The 23,181-nt window shown below is 41.3% G+C and overlaps 1 protein-coding gene across 1 annotated transcript in view; it reads left to right on the top strand.

Annotated features, from left to right (window-relative positions):
* LOC145404962 (XK-related protein 6-like) overlaps positions 1 to 23,181 on the top strand; it is a 63,573-nt gene that overhangs the window by 39,579 nt on the left and 813 nt on the right. The window contains exons 3-7 of the mRNA XM_080276468.1: positions 10 to 111; positions 2,425 to 2,645; positions 5,978 to 6,133; positions 7,498 to 7,654; positions 22,480 to 22,643. Of these exons, the coding sequence (XP_080132594.1) occupies positions 10 to 111; positions 2,425 to 2,645; positions 5,978 to 6,133; positions 7,498 to 7,654; positions 22,480 to 22,643 (800 nt within the window). The remainder of the gene's footprint in view (positions 1 to 9; positions 112 to 2,424; positions 2,646 to 5,977; positions 6,134 to 7,497; positions 7,655 to 22,479; positions 22,644 to 23,181) is intronic.

Below are 23,181 nucleotides of genomic sequence, written 5' to 3' on the forward strand. Positions count from 1 at the left end.
GTCTCGTAGGTATGTGAAGGATACCAAGAATCCTGAAGCTCCTAAGACTTCTCCCTGTCGTTGGGCCATTCGCATCATCTTTAATGTCCTACAGCTTGGGCCCATCTTGAGGTTAGTGAGAGACTGTGCAAGAGAAAACACTAAGTAGAGTAAGTGGTCATTATCTATCTGCCTATCTGTTGGCAGATGCCTTAATCCCATGAGGGGTGGCCACAGACAAATCACCTCCATGTTGCCTTGTCCCCTGCCATTTCACTGCCCTGCTCTTAGCTCACACCACCCCTCTCTCATATATCTCTCCACTCCATCCCTCCATCTTATACTTAGCCTCCCCCACCATCTCCTCCCCTCCACCTCACTCACATACACTCTTCTCGTCAGTCTTCTGCTCTCCATACTCTCCATATGACCAAACCACCTCATTTTATTTCTCCTAATGCTTTCTGTCACAGCCACATCCACGCCACAACGCTCCTTCACCTTCTCATTTGTCAGTCTGTCTTTCCATGTGAATCCACATTCTCCTGTCAAATAACTCATTTCCACTGCTCTCGCTCTTGACTTGCGTCCGTCCAACAAGGTCCATGCTTCACTTCCGTACGTTAGAGTTGGTATCAAAGTACTGTCATGCAGCACCTTTTTTACTTCCATGCTCACTTCCCTGTTTCTTATCACTCCTTTCAAAGAACCAGCCACCTTTCTTCCTTGTTGTACCCTTTCAAGCACTTCACCCTCTAAACTTCCATCCTTACTCATCACACTACCCAAGTACTTAAATGCACTCACATTTTCCGTTTCCTCCTCATCCAACCTCATTGGACATTCAGTGGCTTCATTTCTCTCGAAGACCATAACTTTGCTATTCCTTACATTCATCTTTAGATTCCATTTCATACACACTCTCCCAAACTCATTCACCAAGCCTTGCAGCACCCCTGTGTCTTCATTGACAACTCAGTATCATCAGCAAACAACAGTACAGGGGGTTTCCAAACACTGTCCTCTCTCATTAGGGCCGCTCCAGCATCCACTGCCAACATGAAATGGTCTTTATGTGATTATGTATTGTTTTTGAAATCTCGGCCAAGTGACTGGCATATGCTACATCCGCAGATTCATAGAGAACCCTAAAGAGTTTTTGCAGCAACAACCATGGTAAATTTTTAGTATGAGGTATATGTAAGTAAACAGACAGATAATTCCTTCAAACTGAGGTTGGTTATCCATTTCTGTGTTCTCATAGAGAGATTGTTGTAAGTATGCATCATCTTACTCATTTCTCCTTCTCTGGTGAGTGAGGAGCAGACTATGTAGCATGATAGAAATGCTGTCTTTCAGGGAAACAGCTATATGTCCTATCCACTTTCACCACATGCAGTACTATGGTTAGTCATCATAACAGCAGAATCAGATGTGACATTGTTTGCTAGTTACAACACACTCCCAGCTTTGTACATTTGCTTAGCACATCATCGATAATGTCTGATATACGAGTGTATATTTATAAAGGTTCTACTGTATGTTGTACTGTAGCTTTACTCAGTCTGGAAAGAGATGCCTTCTTGTGGTGGTACCAATATAACTAGGCAGCTCAGCTGTGGTGCCCAATTATACAAAGTTCCCTTAGTGATGGTGGCAACCATCATCATCTCTCTTGATGTGCTGCCTGCTTCTTCCTTCATCTTTATTATTTTTCTTTCTGTGTCATCCCTCCTCTTGCTGTTACCCCAATTCTTCCTGTTACCATTTATTACTCTGCTTTCCACTTCAGTGGCTGTACGCTGAGTTACAAGCCTGTTGGTGTCCTGTAACCCAGGGAACTATTTACAGTACAATGCTGGCTGGTAACCGTATAACCAAGTGGCGGGGTGATGTGGAGTCTACTATGGTGCCCCTGTTAACCAGGTGGAGAGACGCATATGCAATCTGGGAACCAAACCTCCATGCTTTTCCCCATATCTCGCAATGGTGAGACACTGTCTGCCGCAGGGAAGGATTGGTTCACTTGACAAGATGGCACAGCAGAGGTGGTTGCTTCGTTTTGTTTCATTCCAACAACATGCGTGCATGCGTCGACCTTGGTCACCTAATAGTGGCTTTCTCTCTATTTAAACTTTATAACATGGCAAAATGAGTTGCTTGCCTGAGGTTAACGGGTCTGCTTTGCCAGAGATTTTTGTGTTATTCAGCAGCAATAAATGTCCCTCAACTTCCTCCCTATCCTCCAGATGAGGAATGGTGGACTACAGAAAGGCAGGTTCAGTTTGCACTCCACTGGGTTCACATTCAGATGAGCCTGGATCTACAGATGCTGTTTTACTACTCCATCTACATTTGTTGTAAGTAGATGCTGCCTCTTTATATGGTGTACCATAATTTTTCATGCTTACATATGATCAGAACATAGGTTCATCTTTTTTGCAGGTACATTGATGCATTGTACTATGGCCTCCTGAGCCGGCAGTACTGGAAAGAAGATGACAGGCTGCGACAGAAGCAGTTCTACACATACATGCTGTATGAGGAGGGTGACTCTGGAATGCTACGACTGTTTGAGTGTTTCATGGAAGCTGCCCCTCAGCTTGTCCTACAGCTGTACATCCTCACTCAGGGCTTGGACTCAGAGATCTATGACAGAACATGGGGTGAGCTGGTCGCATTTTTTATTACAATGCAGTATAGTACAGTAATTCCTTATTTCATGTTAGCACTGTAGATGTTTTTCTAGAAACTGCCTTGTTAACTGAATATTGCTTTAACTGTGGCAGGTGGATTGCAGTACGGGCTCTGTGTTATGGCAGTATGGCCAGTTTAGTGGCTGCTGTATTACAGTATGACTTCAGATGTACATCATTGTCTTGGAAATGATATGATACATCTGCCCTTGGAATACAGTACTATGGTATATTTTTACCCAGCTCACCATAGTTAGAGTTATTTTGGTTGGAAATTTCATAGTTGACAAGAAACTGGCAACTACTGTATCATTCCTGTCAGCCTGAGGGTGTTGTCAGTCAGTTCAGGTAGCCATAACTTGAGTGTGGTGCCACTTTTGATAATTTATTCCATCATTCTTTCTCTTTCCTTAGCCACCATCAGCCTTGAGCGTGGTGCCACTTTTGATAATTTATTCCATCATTCTTTCTCTTCCATTAGCCACCATCAGCCTTGCATTCAATTTTTGCATCATTGACCATTTTTTCGAGGCAGGTCTGAGCCCTTGGGTCCCAGTTCTGTGGAAAATGGATCAGGATATGCATAAATTTGTTCTTAGGAGCTACTGTTCATTTGTTTCATGGCAAGGAGCTACTGTTTGTTTGTTTCTGGGCCAGGAGCTTCTGTTCACTCGTTTCTGGGCTAGGACCTACCGTTCGTTTGTTTTGGGGCTCAGCCTTGAAGGTGGGGATGTGAAGTATAGATAGCAAAGTGTCCCACAAAAATTGCATCATGCTTCTCATAAGGGAAAATTTGTGGTGCAGTATTAAAAATCCCACTCATATGAATTAAGTGGCAGCCCCCTAGAGCTGACTTATGTCAGGTAGTTTGCATGCTGTCGGTTAAGAGAGTGCTATGGTCCAGTTTTTCATGTTGTTAATCCAAGTTCCTTTGATTTTCGTATCAGAAATTAAGAAATCATATTGAAGCTCGCGATTTGCACAGCATAACAGCATAAGTGGCGCTGAGTGGAATAACCTCATGTCCGCCACAGCGGCCATTTTGTAGTTAAGTACACCAACGTATTCCCCAAACCCTCTTCTACTAGTACAATAATGACTCATGTGACAAAATGCCCCTAATAAGGGTGAAAATCCCATTTTATAGAGGGTACTGACTGACTGTGTTGCACACGAAGGTGTTTATACTCTGCTAGGTGGACATTAGGTCCATTTTAGCCTGAATAATCCAGTCAGAAAATCGTTGTAGCTTAGCATTGTCTTCCCCAGGTCCTGAACCTTGGAAATTAACATCAGGCTCAGTTATTCCACTGGTAATAGGGTCGATTTTTCTTATGTATTCACGTTAAGACACGCATCTTTTGTCAGCTCCATGTGGGGGAAGTCCCAGAATGCGAGTAATAACCACTCAAGCGCCACAGGCCACCACGCGCTGAGTTGCTGGTCAATCATTACATCCAATATTTTTGAGGACGTAAGTGCTATTATTCTTATAACATTGTTTATTATTTTTTATTATGGTTTTAGAATAACAATATTCATCCATCCATCCATCATCCAATCCTACATTGCCCCATGAGGAGCATAGGACCCCGGGGCTAGGCAGCTGGTCTCAACATTTAAGATGAGAGTGACCAGCCTCACTCATCGCTGAGTGGCACTTCATGAGCAATCAACCCCAACCACCCCTTGGATACAAACCTTCACCGGCTCAATCCGATTGGAGCACAATAATTACCCACTAAACCACCAAGTGCCAAAATTTGGTTATATGGTTACCACCCAACGTAGTAAATGGTTTCCTGGTGTACAGGAAACCATTTAGCTTGTCGCTCAGTGTAGAGTCACCCACAGGCAGAAGAAAAAGGAAAGAATGAAGGAAAGAAAGACAGAAGAGGGAGTGCAAAGTCACCTGTAGGCAGAAGGACAAGGAAAGAATGAACGAAAGAAAGACAGAAGAGGATGGAAGGAAAGAAGGATGGAAGAGAGGAAAGGGCAGACACCCGAGAGCAGCACTACATAGAGTGAGTGGATGGTAAGCACCCTCACCTACCACCAAATAATATTGTGGGAGAAAAACGTAACTATGAGTGTTCAAGGTCAACAGTATGGGCAGCAGTATGGTACGGACAGATTTTCTTAGCCATATTTTATTTTTTTGTGCTGGTTTTGTGCTATATTAATGGATATTGTGAAAGTACATGCATACATCATAAAGTTGGCTTGCAATAACAATCATTTTGGGGAAAATGCAATTCATTGTTGTCAGGCAAGAGGAGAAAGATGCTGTTAATGTATTGTTCTTTCAAAATGCCATTGATTTACATACTCCAACGTGCAAGCAGGTGTTTTCAGCTACATTTGAACAAAAAATCACCAGGATATCTTTATCGGTTGAAAAGATACGGCATTTTGAAAGTAAACAAACTTTAACAGCATTTTTTTCCCATTTTTTATGTTTGGCGCACGAAAGGTTATTCCACTCAGCGCCTCATATGTTTATTGTTGTAATTGGGTGTATCTGTTTGTCTCAAATGGTATATTCCATCAGAAGTTAAAAAAAAATAAAAAGTAAGTGTTGAAGTGCCAGTATGAACTGTATCGTTCATGCACTTTCAGACTGTTTAGTAATAAACCATGGGATGTTATGTGAAAATTGTTTCTGTTGTAGTAGCTCTACTGTATTGTGAAAAATGTTTTAAGTGGAAGTGTGTTAAATGAGGAATTACCGTAAAGTGGAACAACTCTGCCATTTAGGTTTTGAATTCACTTAACTACGTTAAGACCTTTGTTGAGTATATCTACTGCCAGTTCTTGTCAGTATGAGGATTGCATTTTGGAAGTGGATGTTTTAACTCTTAAGGATTACTGGAGCTTTCAATCCCTTCAGTCAGGTGATGTGTTCTTGAGTTTCTTCTTGCCATCTCCCAAGAACTTTATTCAACTTAGGGGAAACTTCTTGATCTGGAAGAGCTAGATGTTGACTTTATAGCCCCTTTCACTAATAGGTGGCTATCCTAAACTGAGCAAAATCATCGTATGGGAGTTTGAGTAAAATGATTAATACAGTTACAGTATGGTATATATGCACTTGGTACTTACCATATAACTATTGTTAGACAAAGCTCTTGAGTGTCATGAAGTATATAGTTTTCTGTTCAGTCATGTCTTGTTTATCACCTGAGCCCTGTTTTCCATTGATAATTCTCTCAGACATATTTGCACCATTGTTAGTGTAATAAAGCGCAGTCTTTGATTGTTCTTTAAAGTGTGAGATTGTGATTTTGCTGTTTGGTCCTCAGAGGTATTGCTGGGGTGTGGGTGTATAACATCATTGGTGAGTCTGGCATGGGGTGTGACAGCTTACGCTCGTGGCACTCGGTTCACCAGCATTGAAAAGGAAAACATATCTTTGTTGGGCACAGTTGTTCTGCTCCTCTGGCACCTCTTCAGCATTGGTATGTACCCACCCAATATTGTACCTTCTTCTATCTATCTATCTATCTATTGCCAGACGCCTCAATCCCGTTTGGGGTGGCCACAAACAAATCGCCTCCAAGTCGCCCTGTCCCCCGCCATTTCACTCCCCTGCTCCCAGCTCACACCCCCCTCTCTCATATACCTCTCCACCCCATCCCTCCATCTCATCCTCAGCCTCCCCCTCCCTCTTTCCCCCTCCACCTCACTCACATATACTCTCTTCGTCAGTCTTTCACCCTCCATCCTCTCCACATGGCCAAACCACCTCAGTGTGTTCCTCATAACGCTTCCTATCACATCCACATCAACACCACAACGCTCCTTTATATCCTCATTCGTCAGCCTGTCTCTCCATGTGACTCCACAGGCTCCTCTTAAATAACTCATTTCCACTGCTCTCACTCTTGACTTGTGTCCTTCCAACAACGTCCAAGCTTCACTTCCGTACATTAGAGTTGGTATCACGATACAGTACTGTCATGTAGTAACTTTTTCACTTCCATGCTCACTTCCCTGTTTCTTATCACTGCTTTCAAGGAACCAGCAACCTTTCTTCCCTGCTGTACCCTTTCAAGCACTTCACCCTCCAAACCTCCATCCTTACTCATCACACTACCCAAGTACTTAAACGTACTCACAATTTCCAATTCCTCACCATCCAACCTCGCTGTACATTCACTGACTTCACCTCTCTCAAAGACCATCACTTTACTCTTCCCTACATTCACTTTTAGATTCCGTTTCTTACACACTCTCTCAAACTCATCAACCAAGCCTTGCAGCTCCCCTTCGTCTTCACTCAACAACACAGTATCATCTGCAAACAACAGTACCTTCTTACTGTGTTTTATCTTCAGTATCTTTAAACTGTCAAATTCTGTTATTTGGTCACTGCAGTATACAAGGAATGTATGATAGTTACCTTATTTTTTCAGTTATTGCCCTGTTTAGCAGTATATGCGTACATTTAACAGGAATGTTGCCAGACATTAGCACTCAGTCATATATTACCTAATTCTTTTAAACTGTATAAGTAGTTTGTAAATTCTTGCTTAGATAATGATCAGCTCTCCCTAGCGTGGTGTAAGCAGCCAGTCTTACATTGGCAAATTCAGACAGACAGCGTCCTGCAGCTTATATGACCGCCATACTCTCTGTCTTGCCCTTTCACCCAGCTTCAGTGCTCAAAATCTCCCACTTGTAAGCAGTATTCCACAGAGCCTAGTCTTACTTCCCCAACTTGGCCACATAGTATTACCGGGTACTCTAACTTTTTTTATCCCACCAGTCACCCTTGAGTTTCTAGACAAAATAGCAAATAACAATCTTATCCTTCTCTCAGCGGCCCGAGTGTTGGCAATGGTAGTGTTTGCTTCAGTGTTCCGACTGTGGCTGGTGCTGGGATGTGCAGTTCACTGGCTCATTATGGTGGTGTGGCTAATGGTTCGCAGATCTCTCAGTGCTGTCTGTACAAACTTCTTCCTCGAGTTTATCTTCTGGTGAGTCCTTGACACATTAAGGATGGCAAAATGGAATGTGGCAAGTGCAAATGATGAGGTGAAAGAAAGAATTTTGCAGGTGCTTAAGGATGCAAAATCAGATATTCTGTATGTAGAATGACTGAGACCAGATGGTGAGGTGAGTGTGAGAGAGAGTGGGAGTATGGACTGGATATATGTGCTGAAGTGAATGAGAATGAGAAGGCAAAGGAGGGTGCATGCATTGTTTTACTGTGTGCAAGAGGTGGAGAGTGAGCATAAGGGAGTATGCATCAGGTGGCTCAAGGATTGTATGGGTAAGAGTGGAAGTAAGAATACAAGTGTGGGCGGTTGTTTGTGTGTATACCCCAACAGAGGACAGAGTGCACAGAGTGAATAATGAGTTTTGGACAAATGTGGAAGTTTCCATGGAGAAGTTTGAGGAAAGTGATTTTTTTTTAAATGCAAGAAGGAACGAACCAAAGGCCAGGAGCCCGCAAGATTGTTCCCACCAAGAAAAAACAAAAACAAGAAAATGGAGGACCAAACTCAAGATCCATTCATTGTGAAATGCCTGGACACACTGTGTTTGCAAGACTGGAGATCATAGGCAGTAGGAAATACAGACAGAGGGAGACAGTTCCAGAACTGACTACATGAAAGACAGGGAGTAATGGTTAACTCTTGCATTAGAGAGTTTGACAAAAAAGGGATGAGGGTTTGTTGCCAAATGGATGCTACGCGCCCACTGTAGTGGGGGAGGGATCCAAGCAGACAGTTCAGAGGAGGGGAGACTGCCGAAGTAGTGATAGAAAAGAGATAAAGATGCAACCGTGTGATGAAGAGACAGAGTTTGAAGGGACCCAGTAAGAGGAGGAGAGTTAATGAGATGAAAAGACTTTGACTCCACCTTGTTGCGAAGAGCTGTATGTGGAGAGCCTCCCCACACATGAGAGTTGTCCCTATAGAGGGGCGAATAAAACCCGCGTATAAAGTCAACAACTGTGCAGGGGTAAGAAATGCATGGAATCAGCTTAGCACGCTAATCCCTTGAAAGTAGATTTTATACGAGAGGTAATATGATCTTTCCAAGATAAATCCTGAGAGAATGAAACCCCAAGTATGTTTAATGATGATGCAGGATGGAGTTGGATATTGTTAAGAATTAGAGGATACTCCAGCAGAAGATTTTGCCAGGTTGAAAGTTGTAAGATTTGAGTTTTTGATGCACTAATAGTGACAAAATTACTTTTATGCCAGTCAGAGATATGAGCCAAGTCAGACATTAGAAATGCTATAGCCTCATCCCTCTATGATTGGTGCAGTGGGAAGCAAATGGAAAGGTAAAGGCTGGAGTCATCAGCGTATGAGTGGATAGGGTCAGATGTACAGCTTAGAAGGTCATCCATGAATAGGAGGAAGAGGGTTGATGATAGGGCAGAGCCCTGAGGAACACCACTATTGATAGCTCTAGGAGAAGAATGGTGGCTGTCTACAACAGCAGCTATAGAATGACCAATAAGGAAGCTAGAGATTAAGGCTCAGAAGGAAGGATAGAAATCATAAGAGGGCAGTTTGGAAAATTAAGATATATGCCAGACTCGATCCAAAGCATTTGAGATGTCAAGTGCAATGGCAAAGCTTTTGCCAAGGTCTCGGAAGGAGGATGACCAGGAGTCTGAGAAGTAGGTGAAAAGATTGCCAGTGGAGCATCCCTGGTGGAACCAGTGCTGACGATCAGATACAAGGTTGTGATAGGAAAGGTGCTTTAAAATGTTATTGTTAAGAATAGACTTGGCACCTCATTTTAATGTGACAATGTTTGGATTGACTTTATCAGATTCGTTTATGTGAAGCTACAGAATGTGGTGAAAGTTTTTTGGCATAATCAGATAGAGCCAGGATTCTTGGGTGTTGAATGATGTGTAAATGAAAGTGTTGCCCATTTGAATGAGCAAACTTGGGCTGTCTTTAAAATGCTGCTCCTCACCCTGCTGTAGGGTGGGAAAGGAGGTCCGGATGATGATGATGATGAAGAATAGACTCAAAAACTTGAGAAATACAGGATGTTAAAGCAATTGGTGATACCAGTAGTTAGAGGGCTGGGAGTGGTCACCCATCTTTGGGACAGGCTGAATGAGAGCAAACTTCCAGCAAGAAGGAAAGGTACAAGTTGGCAGACAAAGACAGAAGAGTTTACCTAGGCATGGTGTAATCACAGAAACACAGTTCTTGAGGACAACAGGAGGGACCTGATCAGGCCCATATCCTTTTTAGTAGAAACAAGTGATGGCAGAAAATCCATCCATCCATTCATCATCCAATCCTACATTGCCCCATGAAGAGCGTAGGAGCCCGGGGCTAGGCAGTTGGTCCCGACATTTTAAAGAAATTTTTAGGTAAGCCATGAGGAAGTCAATGGAGGAAAGTGATGGAGGAACAGCACCGGAATCATCAGAGGTGGAATTAGAGTGGAAAGTTTGAGTGATGAGTTCTGCTTTATCAGTAGAAGAAATAGCTACAGATCCATCAGAGTGGAAAAGAGGAGGGAAGGATGATGAGGTTTATGGTTAAAGATATGAATACAAAAGTGGAGAATGTTAAAACAGATGGAGTGGTTGGGCAGTGGGGTTTATCCACTGATGTAAATAGGAATGGAAGTGCCCTGGTGGACATTTGTGCAGGAAAGGGCTTGGTAATAGCCATTACCATTGTCATGAACAAGACGATCCACAGAAATACGTGGCGAGTGATAAGGAAGCTGGAAGATGAGTTGGATGAAGGTAAGGCAGCGATTGACCATATGTATCTGTGGATGTTCGAATGAGAAGATTTGTGCTGAATACAAGAGTGTACAAAGGTTGGGGGAGTGGACTGTCTGACCACTGTATCAGATCTGTTCAGAAAGTATCTGACCTAATTTTTTTTCTCACCAGCCAGTTGGAGGATTTTTGTGTAGCATAGTGCAGGATTTTTGTTTGCATGCACGACTAATGCCAGCCACCACAAGTGAATCAGTGGCTGTCAGTTGGCCTGCGTACATGGTCCTAAACCTTATGCTCATCATGTTCCTGCACACATCGCAATGACTGAAAAAGTCGAAAGTTACTGCATCAAATTTTGCCAAAAACTAGGTGATACCCAAGTTGAAATAATCAGGATGATCCAGCAAGTTTTGGGGAATGAAGCCATGGGGGTAATGCAAATAAAGGAGTGATACAATCGCTTCAAGAATGGCCGAATGTCTGTCGAGAGTGATCCACGTCCTGGGAGGCCATCAACAAGCAGGAGTGTTGAAAATATGAAGAAAGTCTGCAGTATGGTCATGGGAAATCATGAGGTCAGAAGGGGTCCTTTTTGAGGTGGATTAGTGTTCTAGCTCAACAGGTTAGTAATTTATTTATTTTTTTTAGTGCCTAAGGTCAGATACTTTCTGAACAGACTCAAGGTCGGATACTTTCTGAACAGACCTTGTATAGTAGTGGCAGAGATGAAGGTGCAAAAGCATTGGGTGAACAGAAGTAGTGGAAGACAGGAAGAAGCAGTTCCTGCTAAGAGAATAGAAGGAAACAGGAGGAAGAAGAAAAGGCAGAGCTCAGTACATATGAGAAGTGGAGGAGTAACTGGATAGATACTGATTTGGAGCAGATGGAAGTGGTGGAAAATACATGTAGGATATTCACAGAATTTTGTGCATCATGTGAGGTAATGTGTGAAGTGAAGAGAAGACACAAGGGAGTGAAAGGGACAACGTGGTGGATTGAAGAGGTGAAATGAGCTGTGGAAGAGAAGAAAGCATATAGGGAGTGGATGGGGAGTAGATGAATGGAGGATGCGGAGAGGTGGAAAAGAGTTGTATGTTGATGTCAAGTTAGGTCTATTGATCTTGCTGCTGGTACCCTATAGTACTACTTGTTTTGTATTGGGCTGTTGGCAGCTAAACCAGCAACCCCACTGGTTTTGCCTGGTGAGGAGGGTGGTTAGGCACCTGATAAGATGGAAAACAAGACCTGTCAGATTGCAGTTGAACTTCAAAGCTAAAGGCCATTTAGTGTGGTGGGTGGAGCTCGTTAACTTTGGTAGGCAGTCACCACCTAGGAGGAGGAGAACTCTTAATGCAAACTTGGGCTTTGGTCAGGGTAGTGCCCCCCAAATTCCCTGGTTTTAAATCACTTCACCATGGGAAAATATTCAGGGGGCCTTGGAGGGTCAAATATTGTACAACTGCCCTGGACCCCAGCCAAATAGGCAGGTTTGTACTGTATGAGGCATGAATGAGGAGAGCAGGAAGATGAAAGTATTGAATGTGTTGTAAGAGTGCTAGGTATGCTTGGATGACACTGTAAAACAAAGATGAAAAGGTATGAAGTGGAGGAGTGGGAGAATGCGAAATGGGTAAGCTTTGATATGAATATGCAAGGAAGATGCAAAGAACAGATTGCATTGCTGATGACTGATGAGCGACAGAGAAAAATGAAATATCATGTCAGGTTGAGATGTATGTATGTATGTCAGATTCCAGTTCAGGAAGGTGAAAGTGGTATTGATTGTTGCATGTTTGCTTTGTGACAATAGGCTGAGGCAAAAAGAGAAAGGTTCTGGAATCAGCTGGATGAAGTAATAGGACAGATGCCCAGGAGTTATAAAATGTTTGTGATGGGTGACCTGACTGGGAGAGCTGACACTGGTCATGTAAATGATATAATGGGTCATTATGGATACCAGGGGAGAAAGATGACACAAGGCAGTGGAATGGCATGTATCAGGAAGGAATTTATGCATTTGTAATTAATTTTTTAAGCACAAAGATGCACAGAAATGTACATGGTACAGAGGGAACAGAGACCGTACTGAACAAAGCCTGATTGATTATGTGCCTATAAAGAGAATGATGCTTGGGAGTGTTGCTGATATGAGAATGGTGAAAGGGCTGTGTGGAGGTCTGTCTGGTCATATGGTTGTGTATGCAAGGTTAATGTGAGAGGAGTGAGTTGGATAAAGAGAAAGTTGAGCAATCAGAGTGAAAGACTGAATGTGGAGAAGTTGTGAAACAAGAAAGTGGCAGATGAATATCAGGCAAAAGAATGTGAAAACTTGGAGTCAGTGAATTGGGAGCAAATGGATCTGAATAACTTGTGGAATGAACATAAGGAATGTTTAGTTTGAAATGCCAAAGGACTGTGTGGTTTTGCAAGGTTAGCCTAGAAGAAAGGTACAGTGTGGTGGGATGAACAGGTTGAAAGAAGATTGGAGGAAGGATGAAGTGACTAAAGTGGAGGCAGGAAAGGGATTACAATATAATCAAAGAAGAGAATACATTGAGGGTGAGAAACATGTGAAGAGACTATAGTTGGTTTCAGCGAGTCTGATGCACTGATTTTGTCAGCTGAGGATAGGTGGAATTGGAGAATACATTGAGGGTGAGAAACATGTGAAGAGACTATAGTTGGTTTCAGCGAGTCTGATGCACTGATTTTGTCAGCTGAGGATAGGTGGAATTGGTAACACTACGTGATGCTCTTGGGCGGTGATTGGTCAATTCCTGTTGTGTTTGAATGTGCACCAAATTGACTTTGTATTCCAACCAAAGCCCTCATTTATTTGTAAGATACCGGATTATACAGATACAGATTAAAGCATTTATATTTTTAATGATAAATATGTGCCTTTTGAAGTATTAGAGATAAACCTGAAGGACACTGTTAACAAAACTAAGTAAAGTTGCAACTGGGCGCATATGGACAAACTGATTTATTTGTTTAAGTTGTCATTTCAGTATGTTTAATTTTGTTCACACTACACACGGTTTTATTATACCAGCATAGTTCAACTATTATTTTCTCATGGGGTTTGCTTTTATATTACTCTCCTTTTTTCCACATTAACGAAAATTTGGTTCATTCTGCACTGATGTAATCCATTACTTTCCTGGCTCCTCTCAGTCGAGGGAACAGAGATATATCATGCTTGAGGAGAGGGTGCATGGTGGCCAGGGATAGAGTGTCTGTCTGTCTGTCAGTCTGTGTCCTATGATACTATGAAAATGTTCAGGAAAACCAAACACCTAACTTATTAATGTAAGAATTTATTTGACTGAATCTGACTATGAATACAAACATAAATGCAGAATTTTAAAGCTACTGTTACCTATGAAAGTACTGAAAATGTGTGTATACAGTATATTGAGAATGGCATGTATTGGCCCCAGTGAGGTGAATGGGTATGTGCTTACACAAATCATAATTATTAGAAAATGAGCTAAGCATATCTAGGGTAAGGTTGTATATTAGTAGATGAGATATTGAAGGGCATGGTGTAGACTGTAGACTGTGACACTGTGTAGTAGTGGTGGGAAAAACATTCGAGCCTTCGCGGGACCTCGGGACCACCTTGCTCTGAATGTCTGAATTCCCGCCACAGTCACTAACTGTGTCCGTATGTGTCCAGTTGAGACTTTACCGGTACTTAGTTTTGTTATCAGTGTCGTTAAGGGTTATCTCTGATAATTTAAAAGGCACTTGTTTATCATTAAAGATACTGCTTTAATGTGTATCTGTAAAATCCTGTATCTAACAAATGAGTTTTGGTTGGAGTACAAAGTCAATTTGAGCACGTTCAAACACAAGGGAAATTGACCAATCACTGCCCGAGAGCATCAGACAGTGCTACCAATTCCACCTGTTCTCAGCTGGCAAAATCAGTGTGTCAGACTCCCTGAAACTGACTACAGTGGTCCCTCGTGTTTAGCATGTTTCAAGTTAGCAAATTTTGCGTTTAGCGATAGGTTAGAAAAGGTACCAATCCCGTGCATTTAGTGATTGTCTTACATGTTTAGCGTTGTGGGATGTGAAATGCCTTGCCCATCTGCCACCAAACTGCCATTGTTATCATTGTTGCAAGTGTCTGGCGACCTTGGGTGCTTTTTTTTTATCACAGTGCCGAGCACTTGGTGTTTTTCACTGGTGAGTAGATGTATAACCATACAGTACTGTATCTGTACAGTATAATGTATTGCCAATACACTGTTTCATTTTCAGCACTTAAAGTAGGAAATCGGGGAGTCAAAAGGTTGACTAGGAGGATGAGTGCAGACTAACTGATTTTTTTACCCATGTAAAATACACTTCATATTTAATGATTTTGCACTTAGTGATGATTTTACCAGACTAATTAAATCACTGAATGCAAGGGACCACTGTATAGTGGAGAGGAAAAAGGGGGTGAATGATGATCTTGAAAGAAAAATGAATACAAATTACTTTGAAAATGGGAAATTGCTCCGGAAAGAGGTGCAAAAATGTAGAAGTGAAAGTAGAAAGAAGTGTAAAAGCATGAGAGATGAAAGTGGAAGATTACTTACCAATGGAAGTTAAGGAAGGAGCAGATGGAAAGAATGCTTTGAAAGGCTGATGCATAGGAATGGTGAGAGCAGAGTAGCTGTAAACATGATTGATTTTGGAGAGGTGCAGAGAAGGAATGTGGTGCCAGGAAATGTGACGTTGGCAGAGTGAAAAATACTGTGACGTGGCTGAAAAATGGGAAAGAAGTATTTTGCAGAGATGAGTTAAGTGTGTTGGAGAGTGGAATGAAATTGTTGTTAGATATTTGTAAGAAGGTTTGGGTGCAGGAAATTGTACTATTTATCTATCTGTCTATCTATTGCCAGACACCACAATCCCGTAAGGGGTGGCCATTTGACTTTGAGTTGTTTGTTTTACGGGGAGGGGCATTAACCCTCCACCAACCCACTTGTTGACACATAGGGAGCACGTATGGTTTGGTTATATGGTTACCACCCAGCGTTGTAAATGGTTTCTTGGCATACAGGAAACCATTTGGCTTGTCACTCAATGTAAAGCCACCTGTAAAGGAAAGAAAAGTAATAAAGTGACTGGAAAGATGGGAGAAATAGGAAGAGAGGAGGGCAGGCACAGAAAAAGAATGATAAAGGCTAAGGAAGAAATGGGCAGCATTACATCAAGTGAGTGGATGATGGTCGCCACCACCTACTAGCTGAGCAGAAAAAGGCTATGATTGTATCCTCATACAAGAATAAAGATGAGTAAATTACCATGGCATGAGTCTCTTGAGTGTTATAGGAAAGGTACTGGTATATGAAAAAATAATCTTAGAGAAAATAAGGGGTATATCAAAAGGCCTGGTGAGTGATGAACAGGGTGGCGTTAGAAGTGGTAGACGATGTGTCAGTCAAATAGTGTATTTGCAATTATTGGTAGACAGATAGTAGAGAAAAACTGTAAGGTATTTATGGTATTTACGGACCTGGATAAAACCATACGACAAGGTAAACAGAGAAGGATAATGGAAGGTTTTGCATGTGCATGATGTAGGTGATAAGCTTTTGAGAGCTTTTATGATGGAAGTGAATCATGTGTTAGAGTAGGCGGGCATCTAAGTAAATGGTTTAAGATCAGTGTTGGCATGAGAAAGATTGTGTGATGTCCCCATGGTTTTTCAGTATACAGTATATATATATATATGGATGGGGTTGGAAGAGGTGAGACGATGAATAATGGAGAGAGCGATAGCTTTGGTAATGAATGGTGAAGGATGGAATATCACAAATGTGATGTATGTAGATGATGCAGTGCTGCTTGCATATAGGAGACAAGAGCATGGTAAACTGGAGCAGAGTTTTGTAGATGTCTGAGCATCATGACTTGAAATTAATGTAGAGTAATGTGTTGGTGGTGGAGAGAGAAGGTGACTTCAAGTGTAATGTTACAGTGAATGGCGAGAAATTTGAATTGATGGGAGAGTTTAGGTATCTGGGTGCAGTGATAGATAAGAGGGTTAAATGTGCAGCAGAAATGGAAAGTAGAGTGGCACAGGGAAGGAAAGTAGCTGGTACCATAAGGGCCTTGATGAGAAGCAGAGGTCTGAGTGTGGCAGCTGTGAGAGGCTTGGATGAGGGAGTTTTTGTGGCTGCTCAAGCATATGGGTTTAAGAATATGCAGTAGCATGAAATGAAAAGTAAAATGTAAGAGCAGTGGAAATGAGACTGTTTAGGAATGTGTGAGGAGTGTGGAGAGTGAATGGGATAAAGAATAGTTAATATGATTCATGAAAGATGTGGAGTAAAAAAGTCTGTGGGCACTAGAGTTGAAGTGGGTGTGCTTAGATGGTATGGACATGTGGAGAGAGACTGAGTGTGAATAAAGCGGAAAGAAGGGTATATCTGAACAGGTTTGAAGGTGGAGGAGGGACAGTAGACCAGGAAGATGGTGGATAGATATGGTAAAAGAGTGTGAGACAGTGAAATATGGAAGATGATTGGACTAGGGAACAAAAGATCAAGTTGGCTTGAATTTTGTGCAGAGTAGTGTATGACAAGGTGTTCGCACCCCTTTATAACATCTCATTGATTGGATTGACTCTGTCAGATAGGTGTATACAAAGCAATGTGTGGAATAATTTGTACCTATCCAATGGGGCCAGGATTCCTGGGGCTTGAATGATATGTGAATGGGAATGTGGCCCTTTCATTTGGACAGACTTTGCTTAGGACAATGTCTCATTCTATCAGTTTTTTTCTGATTCACTGGACCTTGCCTCACCCCACAGTAGGGTGGGAAAGGAGGTCTAGATTATGATGTTGAGAAGAGGAGGGAGGTGAAGAAACAAGTAAGAGAGAGAGTTAGAAAAGAGTAGTTAAGGAGTGTGAAAGAAATTTGAGTGTAAAATAAGGGGAATGTAAGGGATTTTTTTTGAAGGAAGTAAAAAAAGTAAGACAGGATGTTACACTCCCCCTTCTGTCTTTCTTTCTTTCATTCGTTCCTCTTCTTTCTGCCTATGGGTGACTCTACACTTCGTGACAAGCCAAATGGTTTCCTGTACACCAGGAAACCATTTACTAAACTGAGTGGTAACCAGATAACCAAATTATGGCACCTAGTGGTTTAGTGGGTAATTAAGGCACTCCTATCGGAATGAGCCTGTGTAGGTTTATATCCAAGGGGTGGTCGGGGATGAGTGAGGCTGGTCACTCTCATCTTAAATGTCAGGACCAACTTGGCTAGCCCAAGACTCCTGTGCTCCTCCTGGGGCAACATAGGATTGGATGATGGATGGATGGATGAAAGAGAGAATTGGTAGATTTCTGTTGGAGATGATGAAGTGAGCAGATGGAAGGAACTGTTGAATATAGAGAACAAAAGTAGCATAAGTTTAAGTGGGTGGGGAATGACTGGGAGAAGGAGAGAGGCAAGAAGGGAGGAAGAGATTAGTAAGGTGGAAGTATTTGAAGCACTGAAAAAGAGTTAAAACAAGGAAAGTCCCAGGAATTCATTGAATGTGCAGCGAAATGTTGAAGTACAGGAGAGAGAAAGTGATAGAATGGATATGTAAGCTGTGAAGAGTGACCTAGGAGGAAGGTAGAGTTCTGGAGGATTAGAGGTTAGGTATGATAGTTTCCTTATGCAAAGGAAAAGAAGAAAGAGAAATATGTGGCAGCCATTGGGGTATTTTTCTTCTGAGTGTAATAGAGAAAGATAAATGGTAGGATACATGTCGACAGATATGGAGAGATAACTGAGGAACCAGTTGGAGAAGAACACAGGTTTTTAGGAGGGGAAGGGGTTGTGTAGATGAGATATTTATTCTACGATGTTTAGTGGATAAGTATTTAGAGAAGGGAAAGAAGTTGTATGCTACCTTCATGAATTAGGAGAAAGCATATGGCAGTGCAGATAGGTGAGGTACAGTATGTAGAAGATGCTGAAAATATACAGAGTGGATGGGAAATTGCTAAATGCTGTTAAGAATATGTATGACGGCACTAGAGCAACTGTGCATGTGGAGAGTGAAGTTAGTGAATTCTTTATTTGGGTACTGGACTGAAACTGGGATGTGTCATGTTTCTGTGATTGTTCATATATGTACTGTATATGTGCAGTGTTATAAAAGAAATGCAGAGTAGGGCAGTGGGTGTTGGAGTGACCTTAGTGAGAGAAGGTAGTGTTTGGAATTTTCCTGCACTGTTGGTTGCTCTTGATACTGTATTGATAAGTTAAGGTGATAGAAGTTGTAAAGCTTGGTTAATGAATTGACAGTTTGTGTAAGAAACAAAATCTAAAAGTGAATGTAGCTGAGAGTAAAGTTATGATCTTTGGGAGAAATGAAGTTACAGAGTGCATAGTGAAGCCAGATGCTCAGGATTAGGAGTATGTGAGTGCCATCAAGTACAGGTATTTAGGTACTGAGATGAGTAATGATGGAAGTTTAGATGATGAAATACTTGAAAGGGTTGCTGGTTCACTGAAAACAGAGATATGGAGTAGGGTAGTGATAATGGAAGTTCAAAGGTCACTACATTGCAGTACAGTATTGTGTTTCCTACTTTATTATATGGAAGTGAGCTTGGACTTTGTTGGATGAATACTTGTCAAGAATGAGATCATTGGAAAATGAGTTAATTGAAATGAGCATATGGAATTACATGGAGAGACAGACAAACAAATGTGGAAGTGAAGGAGAATTGTAGTGTTGATGTGGATGTGATTGAAAGCATTAGGAGAATCAGTCTGAGATGGGAGGATGGAGAATGAGAGACTGACTAGAAGAGTGTATGTAAGTGAGGTGGAGGGGAGAGGCAGAGGGGAGACTGAGGATGAGTTGGAAGGATGGGGTGGAGAGATATATAAGAGAAGATGGTGTGAGTTGGAGAGAGGACATCCTGATGGTGAAGGACAGGGGATGACATGGAGATGATTTGTATGTGGCCACCCCTTGCAGGATTAAGGCATCTTGGTATTGATAGGTAGATAGAATTTTTTAATGTTGTGAAGCTTCGGTTATCAGTTACCAGTACTGTATAAATACAGTGGCCTGGCATCCAACATGCATTTCTTTAGTACCAGTTGCCTTTAGTGTGGTAGACACTCAAAATATGCAGTAAAAAAAAAAAAAAAAAAAAAAAAAATCAGTACAGGAAACATTTTAGTATGTTGTGCTTCCATAGATGCGAACAAGTGCTTGTTGGCCCTTTGGCCCTCTTGCACTTACTCTTGCAAAGGGCTCTCGCACTGTGCGCTCACTTCCTCATGCTTCGCACTCGTTTCCTCACACTTTGCGTGCGTTGCGATCGTTTCAGGTAAGCTGAGTCATGTTTCTGTGCTGTTCTAGTCTAACGTTGTCACTATTGGCTGTTAAGGCGACATCGAAGGGCTCATGATGGTCTGTTTATGTGCTGTTCTAGTCTAATGTTGTCACTTGGATTTTTTACAACTAACCAATTGATCATGTTATTTGCAGCTTTGGTAATGGAACCCAAGTTGTCTGCACTCAAGTCCGAGATATTAACCACTCGGCCACGGCAACTGACCGGGCGCCTGGAGCGGCGTTTTTTGGTCAAAATTTGATTGCTCATTAATTATAGTAAAAGTTTTTCAATTGTGATGGGACCAAGTTTTTTCCCCATCAGCGAATTTTTTGCGATTTTTGTGCCAATTTTAGTGCAATTTGAATGTGTAGTTTCAGCTGCCCAAAATACACACACACACAGGCTCAGTGTTGGCGCCAGTAATGTTCCTGATTTACGTAAATGATATGGTAGATGGAGTGAACAGTTAGGCGAGTCCGTTTGCTGATGATGTAAAGATCTTGAGGAAGATAGAGGTTGAGGAGGATTGTAAAATACTGCAGGAGGATTTGGATAGGATACACAATTGGAGCCGGACGTGGGAAATGAAATTTAATGTAAAGAAATGTAAAATATTGGAAATGGGTAAAAGTACCAGGAGACCATCACTGAATTATTTTTTGGGTAATGAATTAATCACAAAAAGGAGAGAAGAGAAAGATTTGGGAGTGCTGGTCCAAGATAGTTTGTCACCAGAAAAGCACATTAACAAGATAGTTGGAGAGACTTATAAACTCTTGACTAACATAAGAGTAGCATTTCATTATATGGATGAGGAAATGATGAAAAAATTGATAGTGGCCATTATCCGCCCCAGGTTAGAATATGCAGCGGTAGTGTGGTGCCCACACAAAAAGAAAGATATAAACAAGATTGAGAGAATACAAAGAACAGCAACCAAGATGGTCCCCAGTCTGACAGACCTGTCATACAGAGAGAGGCTGGAAAAACTGGATTTGCCTTCGTTAGAGGAAAGGAGAAAGAGGGGAGACATGATTGCGGTGTTCAGGACCATGGTGGGAGTAGATAAAATTGACAAAGAAGATCTGTTTGTATGGGATAAGAGAGCAACAAGAGGACATGGAATGAAATTGAAAAAGTCAAGCTGCTTGAAGGATATCAAGAAATATAGCTTTCCTTACAGAAGTATAGACTTATGGAATAGCCTGGACAAAGAGATCGTCCAGTCTAAAAACTTAAACGAGTTTAAAGTTAAATTCGACTTATTGAGAAACAGCGACGGAAACCCACGAGCATAGTACATTCCGTGTATATCACAATTAGGTATATTCTTAAATATTTGGAACGACTTAGACAAAGAGGTGGTGCATGAGAAAAACATTCATGTGTGTAAAGGTAGACTTGATAAATGTGGATATGGAGACAGGACAACACGAGCATTGCTCAATTCCTGTATACTACAAATAGGTAAATACAAATAGGTAAATACACATGGCTACTGCTATAGTATATTAGATGTTTTATTTTTTTGGGGGGTGGGGGGAGACTGTTATTCTGGGAAGTTGAGAGGTGCCACAGCCAGTGAAAGCAAGCATTGGCCAGGGAAAGTGATGTCATTGAGCATCAGGCTCCTTGTGTTTGCTGGCATGCCAACACCATATTAGTGTTTATTTTTTATTATTATTATTTTTTTTTTTTACTGCCTGCCCATATTCATCATGTCAGATTGTAGGTTTGTGTGTTTGCCTGTTTTGCCTGTAACATTCTAGAAATTTTTGTGTCTCAAAAGAGTTTATTTGTCCAGTATGGAATTAGTCCAGTATGGCAAAGTTGTCTGATCTAATTAGAGTACTGGATGGGAGGCCACTATAATTAAAACACTTGGAGAGTCATACTCCTTTTTTCTTCTTCTTCTTTTCCCTGAAAGTGAACAGAATTTCTCCTACTTTTTATACGTTTCTTTCTAGATACTACTATACCCTGTCTTTGGGTGAGAGTAAGTTTCATGATGATCATGATGTCCAATATTTCACAAAACCTGCTTGTAAATCTGTGTAGGACTGACATGCATTGCACTGTCAAGAATAATAAGGCAATTGATAACTAGTGGTGTTTGTGAACATGTTTATTTCCTTTAGTTTTGTTCTATAAATTGACTGATCCTTGTCACTGGCAGTAATGAAAATGGAAGAAGGTGGAGGGGTTATCAATTTTTAATGATAAATACATGAAGCATTTTTCTACTTAATTATTATTCTTGATATCTGAGGAACATTTTATGCCAGTGGATAGGGGAGAAAGAATGTTACCCACAATATTCAGTGGAAGTCATATTGCAGCTTGCAGGGGTGGGGGAGGGTATTGCAAATCTTCCTCTTTGTGCCATATTGATAATGAGATACAGCAGCCCACAATTTTTAGTGCATTAGCCTTAGTGCCTGTGATGTGGAAGAAGGAATTAGAATTGACTTCTTTTTCTCCATTTCATATCCTGCTTATAGAGCTCTGTTGAAAATACTTTCACCTCTCAGTTTAATAGAAAATTAGGTTATGATGATCATTATTGTATACAGTATGTGTTTAGATAGTAGAGGCATTTCCTTTTGCTTATCATGTCACCATTTGGCATTGATTTGTAGTTTGATGCTTTCATGGTTTTGTAACTTCCCTTCCATTGTGATTTTTTAAAATTTTAATAAGCTGCCTTCTTTTTCCTCTCCACCAGTTGTATTCTGGGTTGGGTATACATATTTGTCTTCATTAATGAAAAGGATGAACAGACGCGAGGAAAATACTGTTGGTGGTACCTGGTGTGTGCAGTTGAGAACATAACCATGGTGGTTTGCTGGCTGGTTTATGGAAATGCTGCTCTTTGGTACTACATCCCAGGTCAGTCATGCTACATGTCTTTCAGAAATGTATCTCACCTGTGTACTGTGCCATGTTTCTATTATAAACTTAATTGTATATTCTACAGTATTTAGGTAATACTTCTACACCTGTATGCCTCATCTTTTGTAATTTGGGGGGCTGGGAAACACTGTGCACAAGGTATTCTTTGAAGATGACTTTATGGTGATAATTTTTTGATGGGACTAGACCCCTCCAACACTTAATTTCCGTACCCCTTCAAAATATGCCCAGCTTTTTTAGACAGAAGTTATACCAATGGATTCAGCTAATTTTAAACTGTATTTTCAGCATAAAAGAAACAGTATTAAGCACAATAAAAAGGATGTTGATCCTACAAGGAATCCTAAGACTTGGCACACATACAGACTGTGCTTTTAGACCTGACAATTTTGATTACCAGTACTCGTACCACAGTACTTATAGACTTTGTACAGGGTACTTGCTGTATATGCTCTAAAAAGATAAATGATTAGTAAGAAAATATTGAATAATTGATTAAACATCAGAAATAAGT

Source organism: Coenobita brevimanus, chromosome 65 (genome assembly GCF_032717465.1).
Source record: "Coenobita brevimanus isolate Jiangsu-jjx chromosome 65, ASM3271746v2, whole genome shotgun sequence".
NCBI classification, from domain to species: Eukaryota; Metazoa; Arthropoda; class Malacostraca; order Decapoda; family Coenobitidae; genus Coenobita; species Coenobita brevimanus.